The 24206-nt window shown below is 47.2% G+C and overlaps 2 protein-coding genes across 2 annotated transcripts; both read right to left on the bottom strand.

Moving 5' to 3' along the window:
- Positions 1–5406: 5406 nt before the first annotated feature.
- Positions 5407–14102, bottom strand: LOC310955445 (uncharacterized protein; the record flags this gene model as incomplete). Its single annotated transcript, XM_083925262.1, has 11 exons — positions 5407–6184; positions 6261–6373; positions 6477–6639; positions 6802–6899; positions 6981–7301; positions 8037–8138; positions 8243–8347; positions 9585–9725; positions 11765–11911; positions 12722–12869; positions 13969–14102. The coding sequence occupies 11 exons, from the start codon at positions 14100–14102 to the stop codon at positions 5407–5409; spliced, it is 2250 nt and encodes a 749-aa protein (XP_083781388.1).
- A 1846-nt stretch (positions 14103–15948) lies between these two features.
- On the bottom strand, positions 15949–22284 carry LOC310955444 (uncharacterized protein; the record flags this gene model as incomplete). Its single annotated transcript, XM_083925261.1, has 3 exons — positions 15949–16203; positions 18035–18152; positions 19794–22284. The coding sequence occupies 3 exons, from the start codon at positions 22282–22284 to the stop codon at positions 15960–15962; spliced, it is 2853 nt and encodes a 950-aa protein (XP_083781387.1). The 3' UTR covers positions 15949–15959.
- Between the last annotated feature and the right edge of the window lie 1922 nt (positions 22285–24206).

Raw genomic sequence — 24206 nt, 5'->3', positions numbered from 1 at the left:
CACACACACTCTCACACACACACACACGCACAGTCACACACACACACACACACGCACAGTCACACACACACACACACACACTTGATGCCAAACCCCAGTGCTTTGTTGTTAAACAGTATAAATATGATCATAAATAATTATTAACGGTCAATAATCAAATAATAAATCATTTTATTATTAAATCGTTTTAATCGTTAATAAAAAAAAGAAAAAGACAAAATCTTGTTTTTTTTGTTTCTATTAATGTTTTAAATTTAACATTTATTAGAAAATAAATTATTATTAATAATTATTAATGATGGATCTTTGCTCTGTGTGTGTGTGTGTGTGTGTGTGTGTGTGTGTGTGTGTGTGTGTGTGTGTGTGTGTGTGTGTAAAATATTTACTGTCAGACTTGAAAGCTTTTGGTTGTCATGTTATTTTTATAACACAAACACACACAGACACCCACACACACACACAGACACCCACACACACACAAAGTGACACACAGACACACACACACACACACAGACACACACACACGCGCTGTTCTGTCATTGGACAGAAACAACAGGATAGGTCGATGACATCCCTCTGACCTCTTGCTGCAGTGTGTGTGTGTGTGTGTGTGTGTGTGTGTGTGTGTGTTTCTGTGTGTTTCTGTGTGTGTGTGTGTGTGTGTGTGTGTGTGTTGATGTATTTTTAGTTCTGTTGCTACGAGAACTTCCTCCTTTATTTTCTTATTGATATGTTTGTTGTTTATCATCATCATTAGCATTAAAATCATTATTGTATATTATTATTACAATAATAATTATTATAATAATTATTATAATAATTATTATTGTTATAAATGTAAAATGATATATAAATTATAAAGCTAAAGTGTTTTAACAACAAGAATCTAAATCTGAACTGAAACATTTTGAGTCAAACAGGAAGTGACGAATAAACGAGGTCAAGGTTTGAACAGACGCTGCAGGGCTCTGACTCACACACACACACACACACACACACACGTAACACACACACACACACACACACACAGACCATCCCCCAACACACACACCTCTATAATCCCTCCTGTTTTAAATGAGAACAAACTGTAACACTGACCTCAAACACACTGCACCACTGAGTGTGTGTGTGTTAATAAAACATGTAATACACCCCCAACACACACACACACACACACACACACACACACAGAGGCATCAGACGGGCGAGCGAGCATGACGATGACACACGGAGAGAATCAGTGTCAATAATTTATTGGACTCAGATGTGAATCAGACTGTTTCATGTGTGTGTGTGTGTGTGTGTGTGTGTGTGTGTGTGTGTGTGTGTGTGTGTGTGTGTGTGTGTGTGTGTGTGTGTGTGTGTGTGTGTGTGTGTGTGTGTGTGTGTTTTGAATTTAAACTGAAACAATGAACGCCTTCAGCGGATTTATGGGCGCCGCAGCCAGAGAGATTCAGCCTCTGTGCTAAGCTAGGCTAACAGTTTGCCTGCGGTTCCAGTCTTTGTGCTAAGCTAGGCTAACAGTTTGCCTGCGGTTCCAGTCTTTGTGCTAAGCTAGGCTAACAGTTTCCCTCTGGTTCCAGTCTTTGTGCTAAGCTAGGCTAACAGTTTGCCTCTTGTTCCAGTCTTTGTGCTAAGCTAGGCTAACAGTTTCCCTCTTGTTCCAGTCTTTGTGCTAAGCTAGGCTAACCATCCTGAATCAGACAGAGAGAACAGAGTTTATAAATAATTGTCAGAATCTTTTAAGGTCGATTTAGTTTTCAGTGACACGCAAACGCAGATTAGTCATTAAGAAATGCTCACACATGCATACATGATCACACACACACACACACACACACACTCACACACACACACACACACACACACACGCTCTCTCACACAGACACCCACACACACAGAGGTGGAGTGTGTAATGGAGCGTTGCTGTTTGTGCTGCCCTACATCTGCTGCATTCAGCTCACTGACCTGTGTGTGTGTGTGTGTGTGTGTGTGTGTGCGTGTGTGTGTGTGTGTGTGTGGATTATACTCTGATCCTGAGACTTTAAAACATAATTTAAAGATTAAAAAAAGACGTAATCATCTTTTTATTTATGGAAACAAAAGAAAGTTTAATGTTACGTCGACTGAAAACATTAAAACTCTCTCATCTCTGCTACAATGGCTAAGGCTGTTAGCCTAGCTTAGCACATAGACTGGAAGTAGAGTGAAACTGTTAGCCTAGCTTAGCACATAGACCGGAAGTAGAGAAGTAGAGTGAAACTGTTAGCCTAGCTTGGCATAAAGACTGGAACCAGAGGGAAACTGTTAGCTTAGCACAAAGACTGAACCAGGAGCAAACTGTTAGCCTAGCTTAGCACAAAGACTGGAACCAGAGGGAAACTGTTAGCTTAGCTTAGCACAAAGACTGAACCAGGAGCAAACTGTTAGCCTAGCTTAGCACAAAGACTGGAAGCAGAGGGAAACTGTTAGCCTAGCTAAGCACAAAGACTGGAAGCAGAGGGAAACTGTTAGCCTAGCTTAGCACAGAGACTGGAAACAGAGGAAACTGTTAGCCTAGCTTAGCACAGAGGCGGTCAGTTATTGTTAATGATTCACTCCATTGTTTCTTTCTTTCTTTTATTTTCATGTGAAGAAATAAACAGTGTTTCCTTGGCTCTTTTACCCAGAATGCATCGGTGCGAACAGTAATTCAAACAACATCAACAAATAAATCTTTAGTTCAATAAAATGGGAAAAAAGGAAGCTAGCACGTTTAGAAACACGTGTTTTCAGGTGAATAAACTTTAAACAAACATCTTTTCACCGACGTCACGAAAAAAACGATTCAGTGAAACTTTCAATTTTCACAAAAGTGCAAAAAACTTTCAAACTGCAGAAACTTCAAAGGTCGCAGCTGCAACAAACAACACAAAAAGTGACTTTTAAACACAAAATGTCCGAATCATCAAAACCTCGGCTCAGTTTCCTCTCGTGCGTTTTTCAAAAGTGCATTTTATAAAATATCCACGTCACATTTTTACAGTTTATTATTTATTTCCATCACCTGCTCACGTGGCCGACGTCGTTTTGTTCGTTTGTGTGTTAGCGACACGTCACTAAGTCTGTAAAACCTAAACTTCGTCATTTAGTCCGTAAAACGTAAACTTCGTCATTTAGTCCGTCAAACCTAAACTTCGTCATTTAGTCTGTAAAACGTAAACTTCGTCATTTAGTCCGTCAAACCTAAACTTCGTCATTTAGTCCGTCAAACGTAAACTTCATCATTTAGTCCGTCAAACGGTAACTTCGTCATTTAGTCTGTAAAACGTAAACTTCGTCATTTAGTCCGTAAAACCTAAACTTCGTCATTTAGTCTGTAAAACCTAAACTTCGTCATTTACGTAAAATGTAAACTTCATCATTTAAGTCCTAAAACGTAAACTTTGTAATTTACGTAAAACGTAAACTTCAACATTTGAGTTCGTAAAATGTAAACTTTGTCATTTAAACCTCGTCGTGTTAGCGTTGCTTAAACCTCGCCGTGTTAGCGTTGCTTAAACCTCGTCGTGTTAGCGTTGCTTAAACCTTGTTGTGTTAGCGTTGCTTAAACCTTGCCGTGTTAGCGTTGCTTAAACCTCGCCGTGTTAGCGTTGCTTAAACCTCGCCGTGTTAGCGTTGCTTAAACCTGGTTGTGTTAGCGTTGCTTAAACCTCGTCGTGTTAGCGTTGCTTAAACCTCGTCGTGTTAGCGTTGCTTAAACCTCGCCGTGTTAGCGTTGCTTAAACCTGGTTGTGTCAGCGTTGCTTAAACCTGGTTGTGTCAGCGTTGCTTAAACCTCGCCGTGTTAGCATTGCTTAAACCTGGTTGTGTTAGCGTTGCTTAAACTTGGTTGTGTCAGCGTTGCTTAAACCTCGTCGTGTTAGCGTTGCTTAAACCTCGTCGTGTTAGCGTTGCTTAAACCTCGTCGTGTTAGCGTTGCTTTAACCTCGTCGTGTTAGCGTTGCTTAAACCTCGTCGTGTTAGCGTTGCTTAAACCTCGTCGTGTTAGCGTTGCTTAAACCTCGTCGTGTTAGCGTTGCTTAAACCTCGTCGTGTTGGCGTTGCTTAAACCTCGTCGTGTTAGCGTTGCTTAAACCTCGTCGTGTTAGCGTTGCTTAAACCTCGTCGTGTTAGCGTTGCTTAAACCTCGTCGTGTTAGCGTTGCTTAAACCTCGTCCTGTTAGCGTTGGCTAAACCTCGCCGCGTTAGCGTTGCTTAAACCTCGTCGTGTTAGCGTTGCTTAAACCTCGTCGTGTTAGCGTTGCTTAAACCTCGTCGTGTTAGCGTTGCTTAAACCTCGTCGTGTTGGCGTTGCTTAAACCTCGTCGTGTTAGCGTTGCTTAAACCTCGTCGTGTTAGCGTTGCTTAAACATCGCCGTGTTAGCGTTGCTTAAACCTGGTCGTGTTAGCGTTGCTTTAACCTCGTCGTGTTAGCGTTGCTTAAACCTCGTCGTGTTAGCGTTGCTTAAACCTCGCCGTGTTAGCGTTGCTTAAACCTCGTCGTGTTCATATTTTCACCTGTAAAATGTTTTATTTTCGTAAACGCGTCGATCGTGATTCAAAAATGTATTTTCAAAAACGTTTCTTTAAATTAAACGTTCTTATGAAAATAATCACGAGTTTTTCACTTTAAAAGAAAATTATCGTCGTCACGGAAACGGTGAAACAAAGCTCAAAATCACATTTATCAGCTGACGTAGTAACAACAACAATAATAACAATAATAATAACAATAACAATAATAACATTAATAATAATAATAATATTAATGAGGTGGTTCTGCTCCGTCCCTGATCTGGTAAACATGTTTTATTTGAACGTTCTCGCTCAGAAAAGACTCTTTTTGATTATTGCGTTTTCTCTTTAAACTCCCTGATCTTCAGTTTTCGGAGCGACGGATAAAAAACGATTGTTGTAGCAGAAACATTTATGAACGTGTTTAATAAACAGCGTCGTGCTCTTCAGTGCCTTCGTGTGTCGGGTTCAAAAAGATCCTTGTTGTAGAAATGTTGACATCTTTTATTTTGAAAAACCTTTGGTCTCTTTGGAGAGGCTCCTCGCTTCACTTCCTGCGCTAGAAGAGAAGAAGAAAGAACGTGCAGCACCGTGGGAGGAGGTGAAGGGAGCGCCTCTCCGCTCACACGGGACGCGTCTGTGGAGTGAGAGGGCGTCGAGTGCAGGGCGGAGGGTTAGAGTCCTCGGACCTCCGGGAAGAACTGAATCGCTGGTTTCAAAATAATCCACGGTGACGTGTCCACGTGCGCGGCGGCGTCCCCGGATTAAACCCTGAAAAACATCCGAGGATTCGAACCAGAAAGGATCTGAATCCCGTCTGTTCCTGTGAAAACATGCAGAGTCCAAAGGAAGTGAGGAAGAAGGTGCTCGTCACGGCGTCTCCGACTCCTCGTCCTCCTCGGGGGACGTCGGCGATGTGGGCGTGTCGTCCTCGTCTGCCGCAGCGGTCGCTTTTGGTAACCCCGCCGCCGCCGCCGTCAATGCCATCTTCTCGTAAGTCCTCCTGCGCTGCCGCCGCAGCGTCTGGCTCTGCAGCTCCTTCACCTCCTGCAGCACCTCCTGCGCCTCCTTCCACGAGGACACGGCCTCCTCCAGGAGGCGCTCGGCCTCGTGGCGCCTCCTCTCCAGGTCCTCCTCTGACAGCAGCGAGGGAGGCGAGGACGGCGGAGGCGAGGACGGGCGGTGTTTGTCGGGGGTTTTGGGCTGCGGGGACTCGAAGGATCCAGATCGGCTCGGGGAGTTCTTCTGACTGGGACGGGGCGACTCCTTGCTGCTCCCCAGACGAGGGGAGTCGGGTTCGCTCCCCTGAGGCGACCCCTGAACCTGAGAGGAGTCGGACCCTCCGGCGCTTTGAGGCGACCCCGGACGCTCCCGCGCAGGGCAGTCGTCCTCCCTGTTGCTCGATGATCCCTTGAGTTTTGGAGAACGGACTGTGTCGGTCAGACGGGGGGAATCCTTCAGTCGGGGAGAGTCGTTGGCTTTGGCGGCGGGGGAGTGGGATCCTCTGGAGCGAGGGGAGTCGGTCCCTTTAGAGCGGTTCCTCTTGGCTTTGGACCGAGGAGACTCTCTTCCTCTCAGACGAGGAGAGTCTTTCCCCCGGAGGCGAGGGGAGTCGCTGCTCCTGCTCCTCGGGGAACCGGACGACCTGCTGAGGAGCACAACAGGAAGCTCGTCATGTGCGCTCTCTGGTGAAACAGGATGTGAGGCGTGTGAGAATAACCAACCTGGAGTGAGGAGAGTCCGAGCCCCGGAGGTGGTGGAGGCGAGGGGAGTCGATGCCCTTCAGGTAAGGGGAGCTGCCTCCGCGCTCTCTCTCTGCTTTGGCCTTCTGCAGCTCCTGTCGATCATAACACACACACACACACACACACACACACACACGGGTCAAAGTGTGCACCTTATTGTTTGCTCGTGGCGCTGCACGGCTGAAGCGGTCGTACCTGCAGCCTCATCTCCTCCAGCAGCTCCTGAGCTCTCTGCATCCTCTGGGCGATGAGGCTCTGCAGCTGACCGACGGGCTGCACCGGAGCCCCGCCCACCGCCTCCTCTTCGGTCGGACAGCGCCGGAGAGCCGAGCGCAACTCGGAGCGAATCATCGCCGGTCTGAGGAAAGAGAAGGAGGAAGGAGGTAAGCGGCCCGTTCTCGTTGCCCGTCGCTGCCTTTGACCCTGAGGCACGAAACGCTCCGGGCCCCAGGGTCGAGGAGTCAGGACGTGTATCTGTGTCAGTAACGTCTTCTCAGGTCCTCGCCGTGTTCTTCTGTACCTGGAGGACAGGACTTCATCCATGGAGGCGCAGCGGCTCCGGCCCTGCACGCTGAACCTCTTCCCCGGCTGCGGCGTTCGAGACTGAGCCTGAAGGACCTGAAAGGTAAAAGTTTGCGTGAGTAAAACGTACTCCTGCAGAGGTTTGTGTGGCAGCTGACGGCCTCTCACACGTCACACCTGCTGGGTCTTGTGGACCTTGGGGGTCTCCAGGTGGGACTGTTGGCCCCAGGACAGCTCACTCCCCCTGGGCAGACTGCTGGTCTTCACCTTGGGCTCCTTGGAGGTCACCCGCAGCTTTGACACGTCGGTGCCGGCTCGCTGACGGACGCCGACCCCACAGGACCCAGCGGCTGCCACCTGTCCGCATGAGCCCCCCCTCTGCAGGTCCGCCTGGAAGTTCTCCCAGGATCGCCCGGGATCGTCGTCAAAGTCCGGAGAGAAACCGTCCTCCTCCGCAACCAGGTCGAGGGTCAGCACGCCATGGGACGAGGTGGACGCCTGCGGTGAGCGGTGTCAGACGTTAAAGGTCCTGTGTGTGAACTTTTACCTGTATTACATCACGTGTTGTTACGTAACTTAAACCTGAGCCCTTCAGGACTTCCTGTTGTCTCTCAGTCCCTCGCCTACGGCCAACACTGATGCTAACAGAGCAGCTAGCGTGAACAAATGAACCGGCACATGCTGTCCTGAAACCTAAGCTGGCTAACTTTAGCTTTTTGCTAATTTTAGCTCAGTGAAACCTAAGATGGCTAATGTTAGCTTCTTGCTAGTATTAGCTTGGTGTTGCCTAAGCTTGCTAACGTTAGCTTCTTGTTAATGTTAGCTCAGTGAAACCTTAGCTGACCAACGTTAGCCCAGTGAAACCTAAGCTGGCTAACGTTAGCTCCTTGCTAACATTAGCTAAGTGAAACCTAAGCTGGCTAGCGTTAGCTCCTTGCTAACATTAGCTAAGTGAAACCTAAGCCGGCTAGCGTTAACTGATTGCTGTGTCTCATGTTTGTGTCGTCGTTGCTTCGCGGCATTGGTGATGCAGTGACTAAAAACGGCGAGCAGCGTTATTTTAAATATGATCGTGATTCATTTTACAGCTTTGAACCAAAATGGCGCCGGCCAATCAGGTTGAGTCCCACTGTTGTGGTCGATACGAGCAACAGGAAGCTGACGGAGTCACTGAACGTTACTCAGAGAAGCTTTAAGAAAAGTCCGGAGCACGATAGTTAGCGGTGTCAGTACCACGGCCATCAGGTGCCCTCGGGTCGGCAGCCGGCGGCCGTGAGGGATCTTGGCCCGGTCTCTGGTGGGGTGAACCAGCACGCTGTCCTCCTCCACGGTCACCTGGACACACACGGACACACACACTCTTAGAAACGATGAGAGGCTTTCACTGTAAAACTGCGGCATCGAACGTAGATTCACTGCCGATGAACGTGCGCACCAACCTCGTCTAAAACGCGGTTCTTGGCTTTGACGATCGCCACGTTGAGGGCGTTGACCCACGACTCCTTTTCCTCGGGACTCACCGCCAGAAACACGAGGTTCGGAACCTGCGAAGACACAAAGCGTCACGTTTGGAGCACGGACGCCGTTTGGACGCGCGCACAAATGGAAGCGTCCACGTCGTTTCAATACAACGATGACGCACAGTAACCATGACAACGATGACGCACAGTAACCATGACAACGATGACGCACAGTAACCATGACAACGATGACGAACAGTAACCATGACAACCATGAACACGTGAAATCCAACCACGGATGATTTAACGCACATTAACAGAAACGAATATTCTGTCGCTTCTTTTGCTTTGTTTTATTTATTTAAACGTCCTTTTTTAATCTTTCTAATCTTTTATGTTCAAGATAAAAAACAGGATTTTGTTTTATAGAGAATAAGTTTGATTAAGTCGTTTATATCGTCACAACGATGTGAACAGGCGTTAAAACCACGTTCACAGTGAATTATAATGTTTTTATGATTCTTTGACTCAAACACGTAAATAAAACATAACATAAGTGATCTAATAGCAGCAGCTCTGACTTTATTATTGTTAATAAATAAATAATAAATAATACATTTGAGAGTGATCTGCGTCTTGAGTCGTGTTCACAGCTGACGGCCGACACGAGTGCGACGGCATGATCCTTGTGCACGGACTCGTCCTCTAATGGGATTCTGGGGATTAAACCTTCAGAGCTGCAGAGCGGGGTCACGGGGCCGGGGGGGGGGGTCGCACTAATCTCTGAGGGAAAAGAGGATGAAGACGGCGAAGACGAGGAACGAGAGAAGCTCACGTCATCGTTCATGGCCCCTGCAGCTGCTCCACACTGTGGTTAGCATGCTAGCACGCCAGACGGCACAGAAGATTAGCATGCTAACATGTTAAACTGCACAGAAGGCTAGCATGCTAACCCGCTGAACGGCACAGCAGGTTAGCATGCTAACACACTGAAGAGCACAGCAGGTTAGCATGCTAACGTGTTGAACTGCACAGAAGGTTAGCATGCTAACCCGCTGAACGGCACAGCAGGTTAGCATGCTAACCTGCTGAACTGAACAGCAGGTTAGCATGCTAACACGCTGAACGGCACAGCAGGCTAGCATGCTAACACGCTAAACGGCACAGCAGGTTAGCACGTTTAATGACAGATTTAACTTGCTGCTGTAGAGGTCGCTGTTCCAGATGGATATATTATTGTTGTCGTTGTTGTTGTTGTTGTTGTTGTTGTTGTTGTTGTTGTTGTATAATATCGTGTGTGTAGCGTTGTGCGTGTTCTCACGGCGTGTCCCGGCCGGCGGCAGCGCAGCACAGTGAAGCGACTGTGGTTCTTTTTGCTGCGACTCTTCGCTTTCCTCAGCTCCTCCGAACGCTCAAAGTCCGACAGCTCGAACACTTCCTGCGCCCGCCGCTCGTCCCGCACCTGCACACACACACACACACACAGACACACACGCACACAGACACAGACACACACACACACACACACACACACACACACACACACACACAGATACACACACACACGCACACACACACACGCATAACCACCTTTAAAAGAGTGTGTGTTTCTGTGTCTGTGTGTGTGTGTGTGTGTGTGTGTGTGTGTGTGTGTGTGTGTCTGTGTCTGTCTGTCTGTCTGTGTGTCTGTGTGTCTGTGTGGGTGTCTGTGTGTGTGTGTCTGTGTGTGTGTGTGTGTGTGTGTGTGTGTGTGTGTGTGTGTGTGTGTCTGTCTGTGTGCGTGTGTGTGTGTGTTTTAAATAAAAACATGAATGTGACATCACAGCTGATCCGTGACTCATCAAAGCTGAAAATAAAAACATCCACAAACAGAGAAGTCTAAACTTAACGGTCTCCTTTAGTCGACTAAACTTAACCGTCTCCTTTAGTGGTCTAAACTTAACCGTCTCCTTCAGTGGTCTAAACTTAACCGTCTCCTTTCATCGTCTAAACTTAACCGTCTCCTTTAGTGTCTAAACTTAACCGTCTCCTTTAGAGACTAAACTTAACCGTCACCTTTAGTCGTCTAACTTTAACCGTCTCCTTTAGTGTCTAAACTTAACCGTCTCCTTTAGAGACTAAACTTAACCGTCTCCTTTAGTGTCTAAACTTAACCGTCTCCTTTAGTGTCTAAACTTAACCGTCTCCTTTAGTGTCTAAACTTAACCGTCTCCTTCAGTGGTCTAAACTTAACCGTCTCCTTTCATCGTCTAAACTTAACCGTCTCCTTTAGAGACTAAACTTAACCGTCTCCTTTAGTGACTAAACTTAACCGTCTCCTTTAGTGACTAAACTTAACCGTCTCCTTTAGTCGTCTAAACTTAACCGTCACCTTTAGTCGTCTAAACTTAACCGTCTCCTTTAGAGACTAAACTTAACCGTCACCTTTAGAGACTAAACTTAACCGTCACCTTTAGTGACTAAACTTAACCGTCACCTTTAGTGACTAAACTTAACCGTCTCCTTTAGAGACTAAACTTAACCGTCTCCTTTAGTGACTAAACTTAACCGTCACCTTTAGTGACTAAACTTAACCGTCACCTTTAGTGACTAAACTTAACCGTCTCCTTTAGAGACTAAACTTAACCGTCTCCTTTAGAGACTAAACTTAACCGTCACCTTTAGTGACTAAACTTAACCATCTCCTTTAGAGACTAAACTTAACCGTCTCCTTTAGTGACTAAACTTAACCGTCTCCTTTAGAGTCTAAACTTAACCGTCTCCTTTAGTGACTAAACTTAACCGTCTCCTTTAGTGTCTAAACTTAACCATCTCCTTTAGAGACTAAACTTAACCGTCTCCTTTAGTGTCTAAACTTAACCGTCTCCTTTAGTGACTAAACTTAACCGTCTCCTTTCATCGTCTAAACTTAACCGTCTCCTTTAGTGTCTAAACTTAACCGTCTCCTTTAGTGACTAAACTTAACCGTCTCCTTTAGTCGTCTAAACTTAACCGTCTCCTTTAGTGACTAAACTTAACCGTCTCCTTTCATCGTCTAAACTTAACCGTCTCCTTTAGTGACTAAACTTAACCGTCACCTTTCATCGTCTAAACTTAACCGTCTCCTTTAGTGACTAAACTTAACCGTCTCCTTTAGTGACTAAACTTAACCGTCTCCTTTCATCGTCTAAACTTAACCGTCTCCTTTAGTGACTAAACTTAACCGTCTCCTTTCATCGTCTAAACTTAACCGTCTCCTTTAGTGTCTAAACTTAACCGTCTCCTTTAGAGACTAAACTTAACCGTCTCCTTTAGTGTCTAAACTTAACCGTCTCCTTTAGTGACTAAACTTAACCGTCTCCTTTAGTGACTAAACTTAACCGTCTCCTTTCATCGTCTAAACTTAACCGTCTCCTTTAGTGACTAAACTTAACCGTCACCTTTAGTGACTAAACTTAACCGTCTCCTTTAGTGACTACACTTAACGGTCTCCTTTCGTCGTCTAAGTGGACGCGGCCTCACCTCCTTGTCGGAGATGAAGAGCTGGTCTCCTCTCAGGACCACGTAGCGGTTCCTCCACAGCTCCCTGAAGATCCCCCGACCGCAGAACTTCCTGATCCAGCCCACTTTGTCGGGCTGCTGGAGCCCCTGAGGCCCCGAGTCCTGAGCCTGGAGCCACCAACAGGGTCAGAGAGGAACCACCGCTTAGCTAACGTTAGCTTAATGTGAGCTAACATTAGCAAATGTTAAATCATGTTAGCTAATGTAAGCTAATGTTAGTTAATGTTAACTAATGTAAGCTAACGTTAGCTAATGTTAAATCATGTTAGCTAATGTAAGCTAATGTTAGTTTATGTTACGTAATGTTAGCTAATGTAAGCTAATGTTAGCAAATGTTAAATCATGTTAGCTAATGTTAGTTAATGTAAACTAATGTAAGCTAACGTTAGCAAATGTTAAATCATGTTAGCTAATGTAAGCTAATGTTTGGTAATGTAAGCTAACATTAGCAAATGTTAAATCATGTTAGCTAATGTAAGCTAATGTTAGCTAACGTTAGCTTCTCTAAGCTAATGTTAATGTAAAACTGTGAAAAAAGTCCAATATTTTTAATACTTTTCTGTCCTAAATATAAATATTATAAACATAAATACAAAGAATAGAAACGCATTAGTTTAATAACATATAATATAAATATTATTTTATAAAGATAAAGAATAAAACTGCATTAGTGTGATATAAATATATAAATATAAATGTATAAATATAAATATATAAATAATTATCTCGGTGTAAATCCTCATCTGATATGAATCACTGTGAATATGATGTGGATGATTCTATATCAATAATAAACATAAATAAACATAAATAAACATAAATAAACATAAATAAACATGAATAAACATAAATAAACATAAATATAAATAAACACGGATCTAAATGCGGAGCACCGAGCCGCAGACCCGGGGCTCGTACCCGTCTGCTCTGGCTGCTCTTCTTCATCCTCCTCCGCTGCGCCGCTCCGGGGCTCTCCGGAGAATCACACCGACGGGGAGGAGGTTCGGCCCGGCCCCGGTGCCCGGTGCTCGGTGCCCGGTGCTCGGTGCTCGGTGCTCGGTGGATCCTGGTGTCGGTGTCGGTGCGACCGTTAATCCGCCCGGTTCCTCTTCATCTGCGCGTCTGTTTGTCTGAAGCAAGGCAGCAGCATCCTCCTGTGTGTGCGTGTGTGTGTGTGTGTGTGTGTGTGTGTGTGCGCGCGTGTGCATGTGTGTGTGTGTTGAGGCAGATGCTCTCGCTCCAAAAACATGTGCACGCGCTGTGACACGCGGACGCGCACGGTAGCCTATATTCCGGTAAAAGGAGCCGACAGCGCCATCTGGTGACACACACACACACACACACACACACACACAACCACACACACACACACACATTTCATAAAGACACGATTCAGCTGAATATGATTCATTAACAGCTAAGATATTATTATTATTATTGTTATTATTATTATTATTGTTATTATTATGTAGTTGTATTAATAATTAACACAAAATACCAAACACATCCTGTTATAATGTAATATCTTATAATGGTAATATTATTAATATTAATATAATAATAATAATAAATAATATAAGAAGTATGATCATAATATTTCCAGTATTAGTGTATTTACCGTTACAGTTCTTATATATATAATATATTCAAATACCATAATATATATTATATATATATACACACACACACACACACATATATATAAAATAATATATTAACAGTGAATTTTTGTAAGATTGTAAATAAAGTTGAAATTGTATTTTCACCAGTTTCATTTATTTCGTTTTTTTTCTGATCAGTTTTATTTTATCAAACGAGAAATAAAAATCCTAATAAACACTTATGAAATGATTTCATCATAAATATAAATATTTATATATATATATAAATATATAATGGAATAACAGTAAATGTCTCATTTTAACAAAAAACTTTCTGACCAGAAGGTTTTTTATTTGAGAAAAATTAGAAAATGATTTGATTTTTATTTGATTATTTGTTAAAAGTTACATTAAAGTTTTTAACAAGTTTTTAAAGAAACAGAGACTTAAAATGTTGTTTGTGTTTCTTTCATGATAAATATATGTAAAGTATATAATAATATAAAATATATAATAATATAACAAGGGGGGGAAACGGTAAACAAATGAAAAATGTGGACACACCAAAAAAACTCTATGCAGACGACTCTGTGTTCTTTTGCCAACGTCTGCGGCAGATCGCAATCTTCAGCTCCGGGCGCGGCGTTGGAGCTCAGCAGCATCAGAACCAGCAGAACCGCTCTGAACAGGACCCTCATCTTGGATCAGGACCGGGTGACGGGTGTTTTGGACCTTGAATAAGCCGCTGTGAGGTGAGATCAGACCGTGCTGCCTCTCATCAACGCCTGCACACGCTCAAAAGTCCTTGTTTTGTTTTTATGTTAGAGATCTGGCTCCGCCCAGACCTGAACCCTGAACCTGGACCACAGGGTGCAGGAAGACTTAGCTATGCTAGCTTACACAAAGCTAACTTACATCCTCCTTTTTTAGGTTTCTTAAGTCTATTTATCTGCCGCCTCCGTCCACAACAGTCCAGTTAGCTTCAGTAGCTAACACACTGACATTGGACTGACTCCCTTCACTGGTCACTGGCTAACGTTAGCTAGCTTACTGTAGCAGACGAGAGCCTTTATAGGAAGCTTTCTTCCGTAAAGAACCTTCTTACGTCTTCAATATTAGCTGAATAAGTTTGATACCAGCAAGAACCTCAGTCAAATGTCCCCTTTCCTATTAATGGCATAGCTTGCTAACGCATAGCTAGCCTACATCCTGCTTTTTTAAGTGTCTAAAGTAGGTTTTTTTGCTGCCTCCGTCCACAGCAGTTCGATTAGCTTCAGAAGCTAACACAACGACTGTAAACACAACCTCCAAAACACATCTCTTTAAATATCTGTTGAAAAATACAAAGCAGTGCAGCCGAGCGTTAGGGTTCACGAACGAGGCAGGAGACGGGATAGCGTGTCCAGCGATGCAACTGTTCTCCACTTTATTTCTCCGACAGAGAGACACACGACAACAGCGGCAAAACCCCGCTAAAACGTCCGCCATACGGCAACTCAGAGGCACACGCCCCCTTTCCACACGTAAACACAGAACAGTCGGTTACAGCAGGAATAAGTTTAGGTTAGTTAGCAAGAAGTTAGAGTTAGCCACCATGGTTAGCCACTGGGGCTAACTAGCTTACTGCTATGTACATTTTTTAAGAATTTTCTATGGATCAAATTTCATTTTGAGGAACGCAGCACCCCTTGAAACTGTGTAAATAGGTTTATGTTAAGATCCATGAACGTTTCTGATTCTCTCTGATGCTTACGTTAAAAAAAGTTAAGTTTAGTCTCTAAAGGAGACGGTTAAGTTTAGTCTCTAAAGGAGACGGTTAAGTTTAGTCTCTAAAGGAGACGGTTAAGTTTAGTCTCTAAAGGTGACGGTTAAGTTTAGTCTCTAAAGGAGACGGTTAAGTTTAGTCACTAAAGGAGACGGTTAAGTTTAGTCTCTAAAGGAGACGGTTAAGTTTAGTCTCTAAAGGAGACGGTTAAGTTTAGTCTCTAAAGGTGACGGTTAAGTTTAGTCTCTAAAGGAGACGGTTAAGTTTAGTCACTAAAGGAGACGGTTAAGTTTAGTCTCTAAAGGTGACGGTTAAGTTTAGTCTCTAAAGGAGACGGTTAAGTTTAGTCTCTAAAGGAGACGGTTAAGTTTAGACTCTAAAGGTGACGGTTAAGTTTAGTCTCTAAAGGTGACGGTTAAGTTTAGTCTCTGAAGGAGACGGTTAAGTGAGGGTTAAGTGTAGTCTCTAAAGGACTTGGTTCAGATCAGATAAAGGTGGTTTGTCTCAGTTCCTCCAGGACTTGAACCCACGGTCCTCAAGGTCAAAGTCCTGTGTTTTGTGACATCAGATGAAAAATGTTGTGAACTTCTGAGTTAAAACATTTAAACTTTATTAAACTGAACGATTTTAACAGAAAAAGGAAGGAAGGGCCAGCACCACCAGAGCCCAGATTTGGGGTAAAGAGGAACTCGCCCCTGAGCAGAAAAGCAGAAGCAGAGACTTTGGACGCATGTCGTGTGTTTTCAGTTCCTGAAGGGGAAAAGCAGAACTCTGTCGGGACGGTGGACCCTCAGCATCCTGCAGGTCCAGGACTCAGCAGGTTGGTGGTCTCGTCGGGAGCGTCCCCCGTCTCCAGAGCTCTCCCCACGTTCTGCCAGAAGACTCCCGTGTGCGTCCCGGCCTGCGTCCAGCTCAGGTAGCTGCGTCTCTTCACCAGCTTCCTCATGCGGTAGTACGGAGACAGCTGGTGCGCCGGGATGTCCTCCAGGAACAGCAGGACCAGGACGTCCTTCTGCTCGTCGAACAGACGGAAGCTGCAGCAGAAAACACAGGACAGACCGTGAGGACGGACCGAGAGGACGGACCGAGAGGACGGACTGAGAGGACGGACCGAGAGGACGGACCGAGAGGACGGACAGAGAGGACAGACAGAGAGGACGGACCGAGAGGACAGACCGAGAGGACGGACCGAGAGGACGGACCGAGAGGACGGACCGAGAGGACGGACCGAGAGGACGGACCGAGAGGACAGACAGAGAGGACGGACCGAGAGGACGGACCGAGAGGACGGACCGAGAGGACGGACCGAGAGGACAGACAGAGAGGACGGACCGAGAGGACGAACTGAGAGGACGGACCGAGAGGACGGACCGAGAGGACAGACAGAGAGGACAGACAGAGAGGACGGACCGAGAGGACAGACCGAGAGGACGGACAGAGAGGACGGACCGAGAGGACGGACCGAGAGGACGGACCGAGAGGACAGACAGAGAGGACGGACCGAGAGGACGGACCGAGAGGACGGACCGAGAGGACGGACCGAGAGGACAGACAGAGAGGACGGACCGAGAGGACGAACTGAGAGGACGGACCGAGAGGACGGACCGAGAGGACAGACAGAGAGGACGGACTGAGAGGACGGACCGAGAGGACAGACAGAGAGGACGGACCGAGAGGACGGACCGAGAGGACAGACCGAGAGGACAGACAGAGGGGACGGACCGAGAGGACAGACAGAGAGGACGGACAGAGAGGACGGACCGAGAGGACGGACTGAGAGGACGGACCGAGAGGACAGACAGAGGGGACGGACCGAGAGGACAGACAGAGAGGACGGACAGAGAGGACGGACCGAGAGGACGGACTGAGAGGACGGACCGAGAGGACAGACCGAGAGGACGGACCGAGAGGACGGACCGAGAGGACGGACAGAGAGGACGGACCGAGAGGACAGACCGAGAGGACAGACAGAGAGGACGGACCGAGAGGACGGACAGAGAGGACAGACAGAGAGGACAGACAGAGGGGACGACCGAGAGGACAGACCGAGAGGACGGACAGAGAGGACGGACCGAGAGGACGGACCGAGAGGACGGACCGAGAGGACAGACAGAGAGGACGGACCGAGAGGACAGACAGAGAGGACAGACCGAGAGGACGAACCGAGAGGACGGACCGAGAGGACAGACAGAGAGGACGGACAGAGAGGACAGACAGAGAGGACAGGCCGAGAGGACGGACAGAGGGGACGGACCGAGAGGACAGACAGAGAGGACAGACCGAGAGGACAGACAGAGAGGACGGACCGAGAGGACAGACCGAGAGGACAGACAGAGAGGACGGACCGAGAGGACAGACCGAGAGGACGGACCGAGAGGACAGCACGAGGGGACAGACCGAGAGGACAGACAGAGAGGACAGCACGAGGGGACAGACCGAGAGGACAGACAGAGAGGACAGACCGAGAGGACGGACCGAGAGGACGGACAGAGAGGACAGACCGAGAGGACAGACCGAGAGGACGGACCGAGAGGACGGACAGAGAGGACAGACCGAGAGGACAGACCGAGAGGACGAACCGAGAGGACAGACAGAGAGGACAGACCGAGAGGACAGACAGAGAGGACAGACAGAGAGGACGGACAGAGAGGACGGACCGAGAGGACAGACAGAGAGGACAGACAGAGAGGACAGACCGAGAGGACGGACCGAGGGGACGGACAGAGAGGACAGACAGAGAGGACAGACCGAGAGGACGGACCGAGGGGACGGACAGAGAGGACAGACAGAGAGGACAGACAAAGGACGGGATCAGATTGGGAGGCTGTCAGAAACATAAGAGCTGGTGGATGTGAGCGCCCCCACCTGGCCATCTGGATCTCTCTGGAGCACCACTCGCTCTGCAGGTAGCTCCGCGTGATCACGCAGATGGTCTTCCTGCTGCCGTAGATGGCGTCTGTGATGTTGTCGATGATGGGTTTACCTGAGGAGACAAAGACTCTGCAGTCAAACCACCACGGGCTCCCGAAGCTCAGAGCCAAGATTTGCCACGAGTCGACTTCAGAGCGGCGGCTGCTTTTCAGTTTACACCAAAGACAAGAGACGGTGGATCATCTGCATAGAAACGACTCTGTACCATTTAACTTCTGACTTTTTAGGCTTTTTTTTGTAGCTGTCGTCGAGGCTCTCGGAAAAGTTCACACATCACACGACAATCACAGTAGGGTCACACGTATGCAAGAAGCGGAGACAGACAATCACCTACAGAGGCGATATGTCACACCGCTCAAAGTTCACCAGAGTCTAAGGGCGCACTCACACTGTCCTTCTGCACCGGGCCAAAACCGTTTTTTCAGCTAAAGCCTAGTGTGTTTGACCAGTGTGAGTGCACCCGCTCCGCACATAACTGCGGTCAGCTGGCCGTCCACGGCCCGTTTGGGAGAGGTGGGCTTTTGTAAAGCACGTTTGCATGTGTACGAGCACGAGCGTGCGCACGTGTACGAGCACGAGGCCTACGGCGGTTCTGAGGTCATTTCCTGTGCGCCTGTTGGGACGTAGAAAAAAGAAGGAGGGACCATGCGCGGACATTTCAAACAATGGCGGTGAAAGGTTCACGTTGGTGTGATGCGGAGGTGGAGTGTTTACTGCAGATTTGGTCGATGAAAAGATTCAAAAACAGTCGACAAGACGCACAAAAACTCCGAGGTCTATGGAAAGATCTGGAAACAAAGCCACGCATCGCCATGACGTCATCAATGCGTGTGACGTGTTACGGCGTGATGACGTATAGGCAGCAAGAAGCATTCTCCGAGGCCCAGGTAGTGTGAGTACAAACGGGCCTGGAGGGGGGGGACAAGGACCCTAAAGCACGGGGCACGGGACGCACGCACAGTGGGAGGGCGCCCTAAGTCCACGCAAATTTGCTTTGCCACTGGAAGCAAGACTTCAGACTTCTCCCAAGTCTTTAGTAAAAGTTTTAGCAGCTTTGGGAAGAGGATTTAAGAGGACACTCTTAGGGCGCACTCACACTGTCCATGCGTACCGTGCCCCGTGCTTTAGGGTCATTGTTCCCGCCGCCCCTCTTCCCCGTGGCCCAGGCCCGTTAATACTCACTTATCTTGAATTAATCCGGGCCGCAGCGTGAATGCGTCTTGCTCATACGTCATCACCGCTCGGAGATTTAGTTTTGTCTGTTTGTTTTTGAACGTTTCATCCGTCCAACCAGGCTCCAGCGACACCTTTTTAAATGTCCATCGCGGAGAACAGACGCATATAAACAGAGATCAGGACCCCTATCGCCCTCGAGCTCGTACACCTGAAAAGGTGCTTTACTAAAGCCCACATCTCCCAAACGGGCCGCTGCCGGCAAATGTGCCGTGCCTGGGCGCAGTACAGTTGTACTCACACTAGTCAAACGAACTAGACTTTAGCCGTGAAGCGTGCTTGGGCAGTGTGAGTGCGCCCTTAGCGAGGGTTCCCCTGGTGAGAAGATCAAATGTTTTGGGAATATGCGACCTGGGCAATTTCCGTTTCAAGACGATGCAACATTTGACAGATGTAACTGACTTAGGGTTTACATACAAGGAGACAAACATACAGATATAGAGACGGACGAAGTGTTTACCTGGCTGGAAGTCTCTGTGGTGCAGACAGAGTCTCCAGCCCTGCTCTCCTTCCAGCGCCGGAAGCATCTCTCTGCAAACCCAGGCCTCGTCGTGAACGTTGTAGGAGATGAAGGCGTCGTAGCGATGAGCGGCTCCCTTCTTCCTCTTCCTGCTGTCGTACAGGAAGGCCAGGAAGAGGTGGTAGGCGTAGGCCAGCTGCCACCTCAGGAAGTGGTAGATGAAGGACGTGAGGAGAGTTAGCAAAGTCAGACAAGTGCTGGAGACGAAGCAGAGGAAGCTAACGTCCATCCAACAGGACTGGAGGTCAAAGTCCAGCAGCATGGTGTCTTGTTGACTCGGGGGAAAGGTACAGGTGTACTGGTGGGCGTTCACAACCTGGGTTTGGTCGTTTTCCTTCACCCACTGGATGAAGCCGACGTTGGAGCAGTTACAGGTGAAAGGGTTACCAAACAGGTCCAGGTATGTTAGCGCAGGGAGAGACTGGAAGACCGACTCGCTGATCACCGTCAACTCGTTCTCTCTGAGTGTCAACCAGAGGAGCGCAGACAAGTTCGCCCGGGACAGGAAGTCCAGAGATCTGAACTTGTTCTGGGAGAGATCGAGACCCTGCAGGTTCGGGATCGGCCGGAACAGCTCAGGGTTTAGGTCTTGCAGACCACTTTGAATAATCTGAAGGGTGTTCAGACGAGGAGTGTGTTTAAACGTGTGTGGATGAGGCGACTCTGTGAAGAACCTCTCCGCTGAGAAGTGCTCTAACGACTTCAGCCCGTTTAGGAAATCTGGGTTGATTTCTTGATGCCAGTTAAACGCTTGTATCACAAAGCTCTTCAAGAGCGGTAACGGGACAACGGGAGAATCCGTGTCATTGTTCGGACGAGAGCTTTCATATGAAGGTGTGAGGTGTAGTTTGAGATTCTCTAGGTGTTGCAGTCCTGTAAAAATCATCGCTATGTAATCTGTATCAAACACAAAGGGTGTAACCACAAGAGTCTGGAGACGGTCCAGTCCTGCAAACGCCCCCTTGTGGGCGAAGTAATACGTGTCTGACTCTAAATACAGAGACCGGAGGGAAGACATGTTCTTCAAGTCTCCTGTTTTGAGCTGCTTCAAATTATTTCTGTTCAAATCCAAAAGCTCTAGTTTCTGTAAACTGACTTTGTAGAAATCGACGAGTAGATGAACGCCGTTGTCTCCGACGTTCAGGACTTTCAGCTCCTTCAGATCTTGGAAAACGCAGCCCTTGAGGGTGGAAATGCGGTTGGAGCTGAGATTGAGTTCGGCTAAACTCGTCAAATTCAGAAAGTCGGAGCAGCCCAACTCGCTGATAACGTTCAAACTCAGATCCAGGATTTCCAGCACGGCGAGGCCTCTGACGCCCCGCGGCACTCTGGGAAGGGAGTTTGTGTTTAAGTCCAGACGTCTGAGCTGTTTCATTGATCCGAGTGAAAACTCTTCCAGCTCCTCCAGTTGGTTATATGATAAATCCAGCTGAGTCACGTCAGAGCAAGACTGCAGAAAGGTTTCATTTATTCGGACAAAATCGTTCCCCGCCAAAATAAGACTCGTCAGAGCGGGAACCTGGCAGGCGATCGCCACCAGATCTCTACCGCTCTCGTTCTCCATGAAGCTCAGAGACAGTTCCTGCACCGACTCCACACTCTTCAGCATCGCTCTGTACGTCTCGCTGCTGATGTCAAATACGTACACCTCCAGAGTCGTGACGCTCCTCAGAAACATCGGGTCCGGTACGTCCCACTCAAAACCGCTCTCAGCTGTTAGATGGACGGCCTGCAGATGAGGAAACATGTCTCTTGTGATGCTGAACTTTGTCAGTGGATCACCGATGATCCACAGAGTCCGAAGGTTCGATTTATTCATAGAAAGGTCGTCGGGCTGAAAGGAGGTGAGATTGTTAAAATCAAGAACCAGTTCGGTTAAGCTGGGCAGCTGTAAGACCGGTGTGATGTGTGTCATCTGTACGCGGTTGTACCTCAGCACTAGCGTCTGTAAGCTGATCAGAGACTGGAATGCCAGCGGGGAGATGCACGTGATGTAGTTTTTCTCCAGAGACAAATGAATCAACTTCCACAGTCCCTGAAACATGTTGTCCGTCAGGTTCCTGAGGTTGTTTGCGCCCATGTCCAGGTCTGTGATCTCCAACTCTGCAAAAGCTCCTTCCTCTATTTGGGAAATCCAGTTATTTCCCATTTGCAAATATCTGAGCTCGGATAAACCGCTAAACTCGCTCCCGTGTATCTTTGAGATGCGATTGGATTTGAGACTTAGGGAAACGGCTTCTTTGGGAATGTCGTCCGGGACCGCGGTGAGTTCCCGATCCGTGCATTCGACCCAGGTGGCGTTACCCGAATAAGAGACGGTGCAGTTTGTCAGAGAGTAGGCCAGCGAGGGGTTCAGAGGAAGCAGGACAGAGACGAGGAAGAGGAGGGAACTCAGCAGGAAGATCAGAGACCGACTTCCCATCGCCGACATCTCGATCTGCGAAACTGCAGAAGAGAAAACGAGAGAAACCAGCACGTTGTCAAACAGAGAACAGAGGCCTTCATGCAAAATGCTCACGTGTGAACGTTCGTAGCGGTGACGTCATCAGTTCCATGTGTGTTTCAGACTCACGGACGTTCAGGTTCAGGTCGGTCAGCGGTCCGGACCGCGTGGCGTTGTGAATTCAAACATTATTGTTTATGCTAACGTCGTGAACCTCAGTAGTTGTGAATGCAGCCTCCCTAAGCCCCTCCCCCTTCACCCAGGTGAAGAATAAAGGCGCACTCACACTGTCCTTCCGCACCGCGCCAAAACAGGTTTTGCGGGTAAAGCGTTTGACCAGTGTGAGTGCAACCGTACCACGTCTAGCTGCTGCCAGCTTGCCGTCCACGGCCCGTTTGGGAGAGGTGGGCTTTAGTAAAGCACGTTTGCACGTGTACGAGCGTGCGCACGTGTACGAGCACGAGGCCTACGGCGGTTCTGAGGTCATTTCCTGTGCGCCTGTTGGGACGTAGAAAAAAGAAGGAGGGACCATGCGCGGACATTTCAAACAATGGCGGTGAAAGGTTCACGTTGGTGTGATGCGGAGGTGGAGTGTTTACTGCAGATTTGGTCGATGAAAAGATTCAAAAACAGTCGACAAGACGCACAAAAACTCCGAGGTCTACGGAAAGATCTGGAAACAAAGCCACGCATCGCCATGACGTCATCAATGCGTGTGACGTGTTACGGCGTGATGACGTATAGGCAGCAAGAAGCATTCTCCGAGGCCCAGGTAGTGTGAGTACAAACGGGCCTGGAGGGGGGGACAAGGACCCTAAAGCACGGGGCACGGGACGCACGCACAGTGGGAGGGCGCCCTAACCTGTGACGGAGGAACAGTGGGAGGGCGCCCTTAAAGACCCTGAATGGCTGAGCCTTCTGCTGTCGCCCCCCAGGGAGGTGACAGAACTTGTTGTACTAATGTTAAATCTCTTTATGCAACATTATTAAAATACTGTTTGGAAAGAACGAAGAACGCTGCGAAATCTTCTTTAATCTTCAACTTCAAATCTGCCACTTTCTAAAATATATAATATATATATTATATATATAATATATATATTATATATATATTATATAGTAATGACGGTTCTTTATAGTTTGACTGAAGCTGTTTGTGACGTTCCAGTTGTGTAAAGACTTTTATTTTGTAGGAGAAAGTTTTGTGTTGATGTTTTCGTGGTTTGATTGAACTCGTTTCACGTTTTCAATGAAAGGAAACAACAAAATGCAGACGAGCACCTCACGTTGTTACTGAATTTAAATAATAATTATAATTATTCAACATTTGGCTGCTGTGAGCAGTTCACAGGATAATCAGAGAAATAAGCGTCGGATCAAATCCTAAATGTTAAAATATTAAAAATATAAAAAAGTCTCACGACGTCAAATTGTGAATATTTAAAATAAAAATTCCACTTAGAATAAAAATGAACGTCTCATTAAAAAGAACTTATGAGAATAAAAGATCTTAAACATTTAACTGATTAAGTTTGAATCGTTTCATTATTTCAAATGTTAATTTCACACTTTAAAGAACAGCTGACTCGTGACTCTGCAGTACGTGACACGTTGATTTTAACGTGTTCTTAGATTCATTTCTGTCGTTAACAGAAGTGTTTTTATGATTTCTGTCATTTCTCAGAATAATCTGCGTTTCATCGTCTACTCACCGCTTTATTTTGTAAATCTCTTCCTCAGACCGCCAGAATAAAAGTGCAGAGAAAACAGGAACGTCTGCGGGCTCCTCGGCCCCGCCGCCTGTCACTTCCTGTCACTTCCTGTCGCTTCCTGTCACTTTAAGGTCAGATCTTGTGTTCAGATTAAATGATGTCATCGTCATTGACCTCCACCAACTTTCCCCTCAGAGC

Source organism: Echiichthys vipera, assembly GCF_963691815.1.
Source record: "Echiichthys vipera genome assembly, chromosome: 13".
In the NCBI taxonomy this organism is placed as follows: Eukaryota; Metazoa; Chordata; class Actinopteri; order Perciformes; family Trachinidae; genus Echiichthys; species Echiichthys vipera.
Note: the sequence above shows the minus strand (reverse complement) of the source record. Positions and strands in the feature narration are given on the sequence as shown.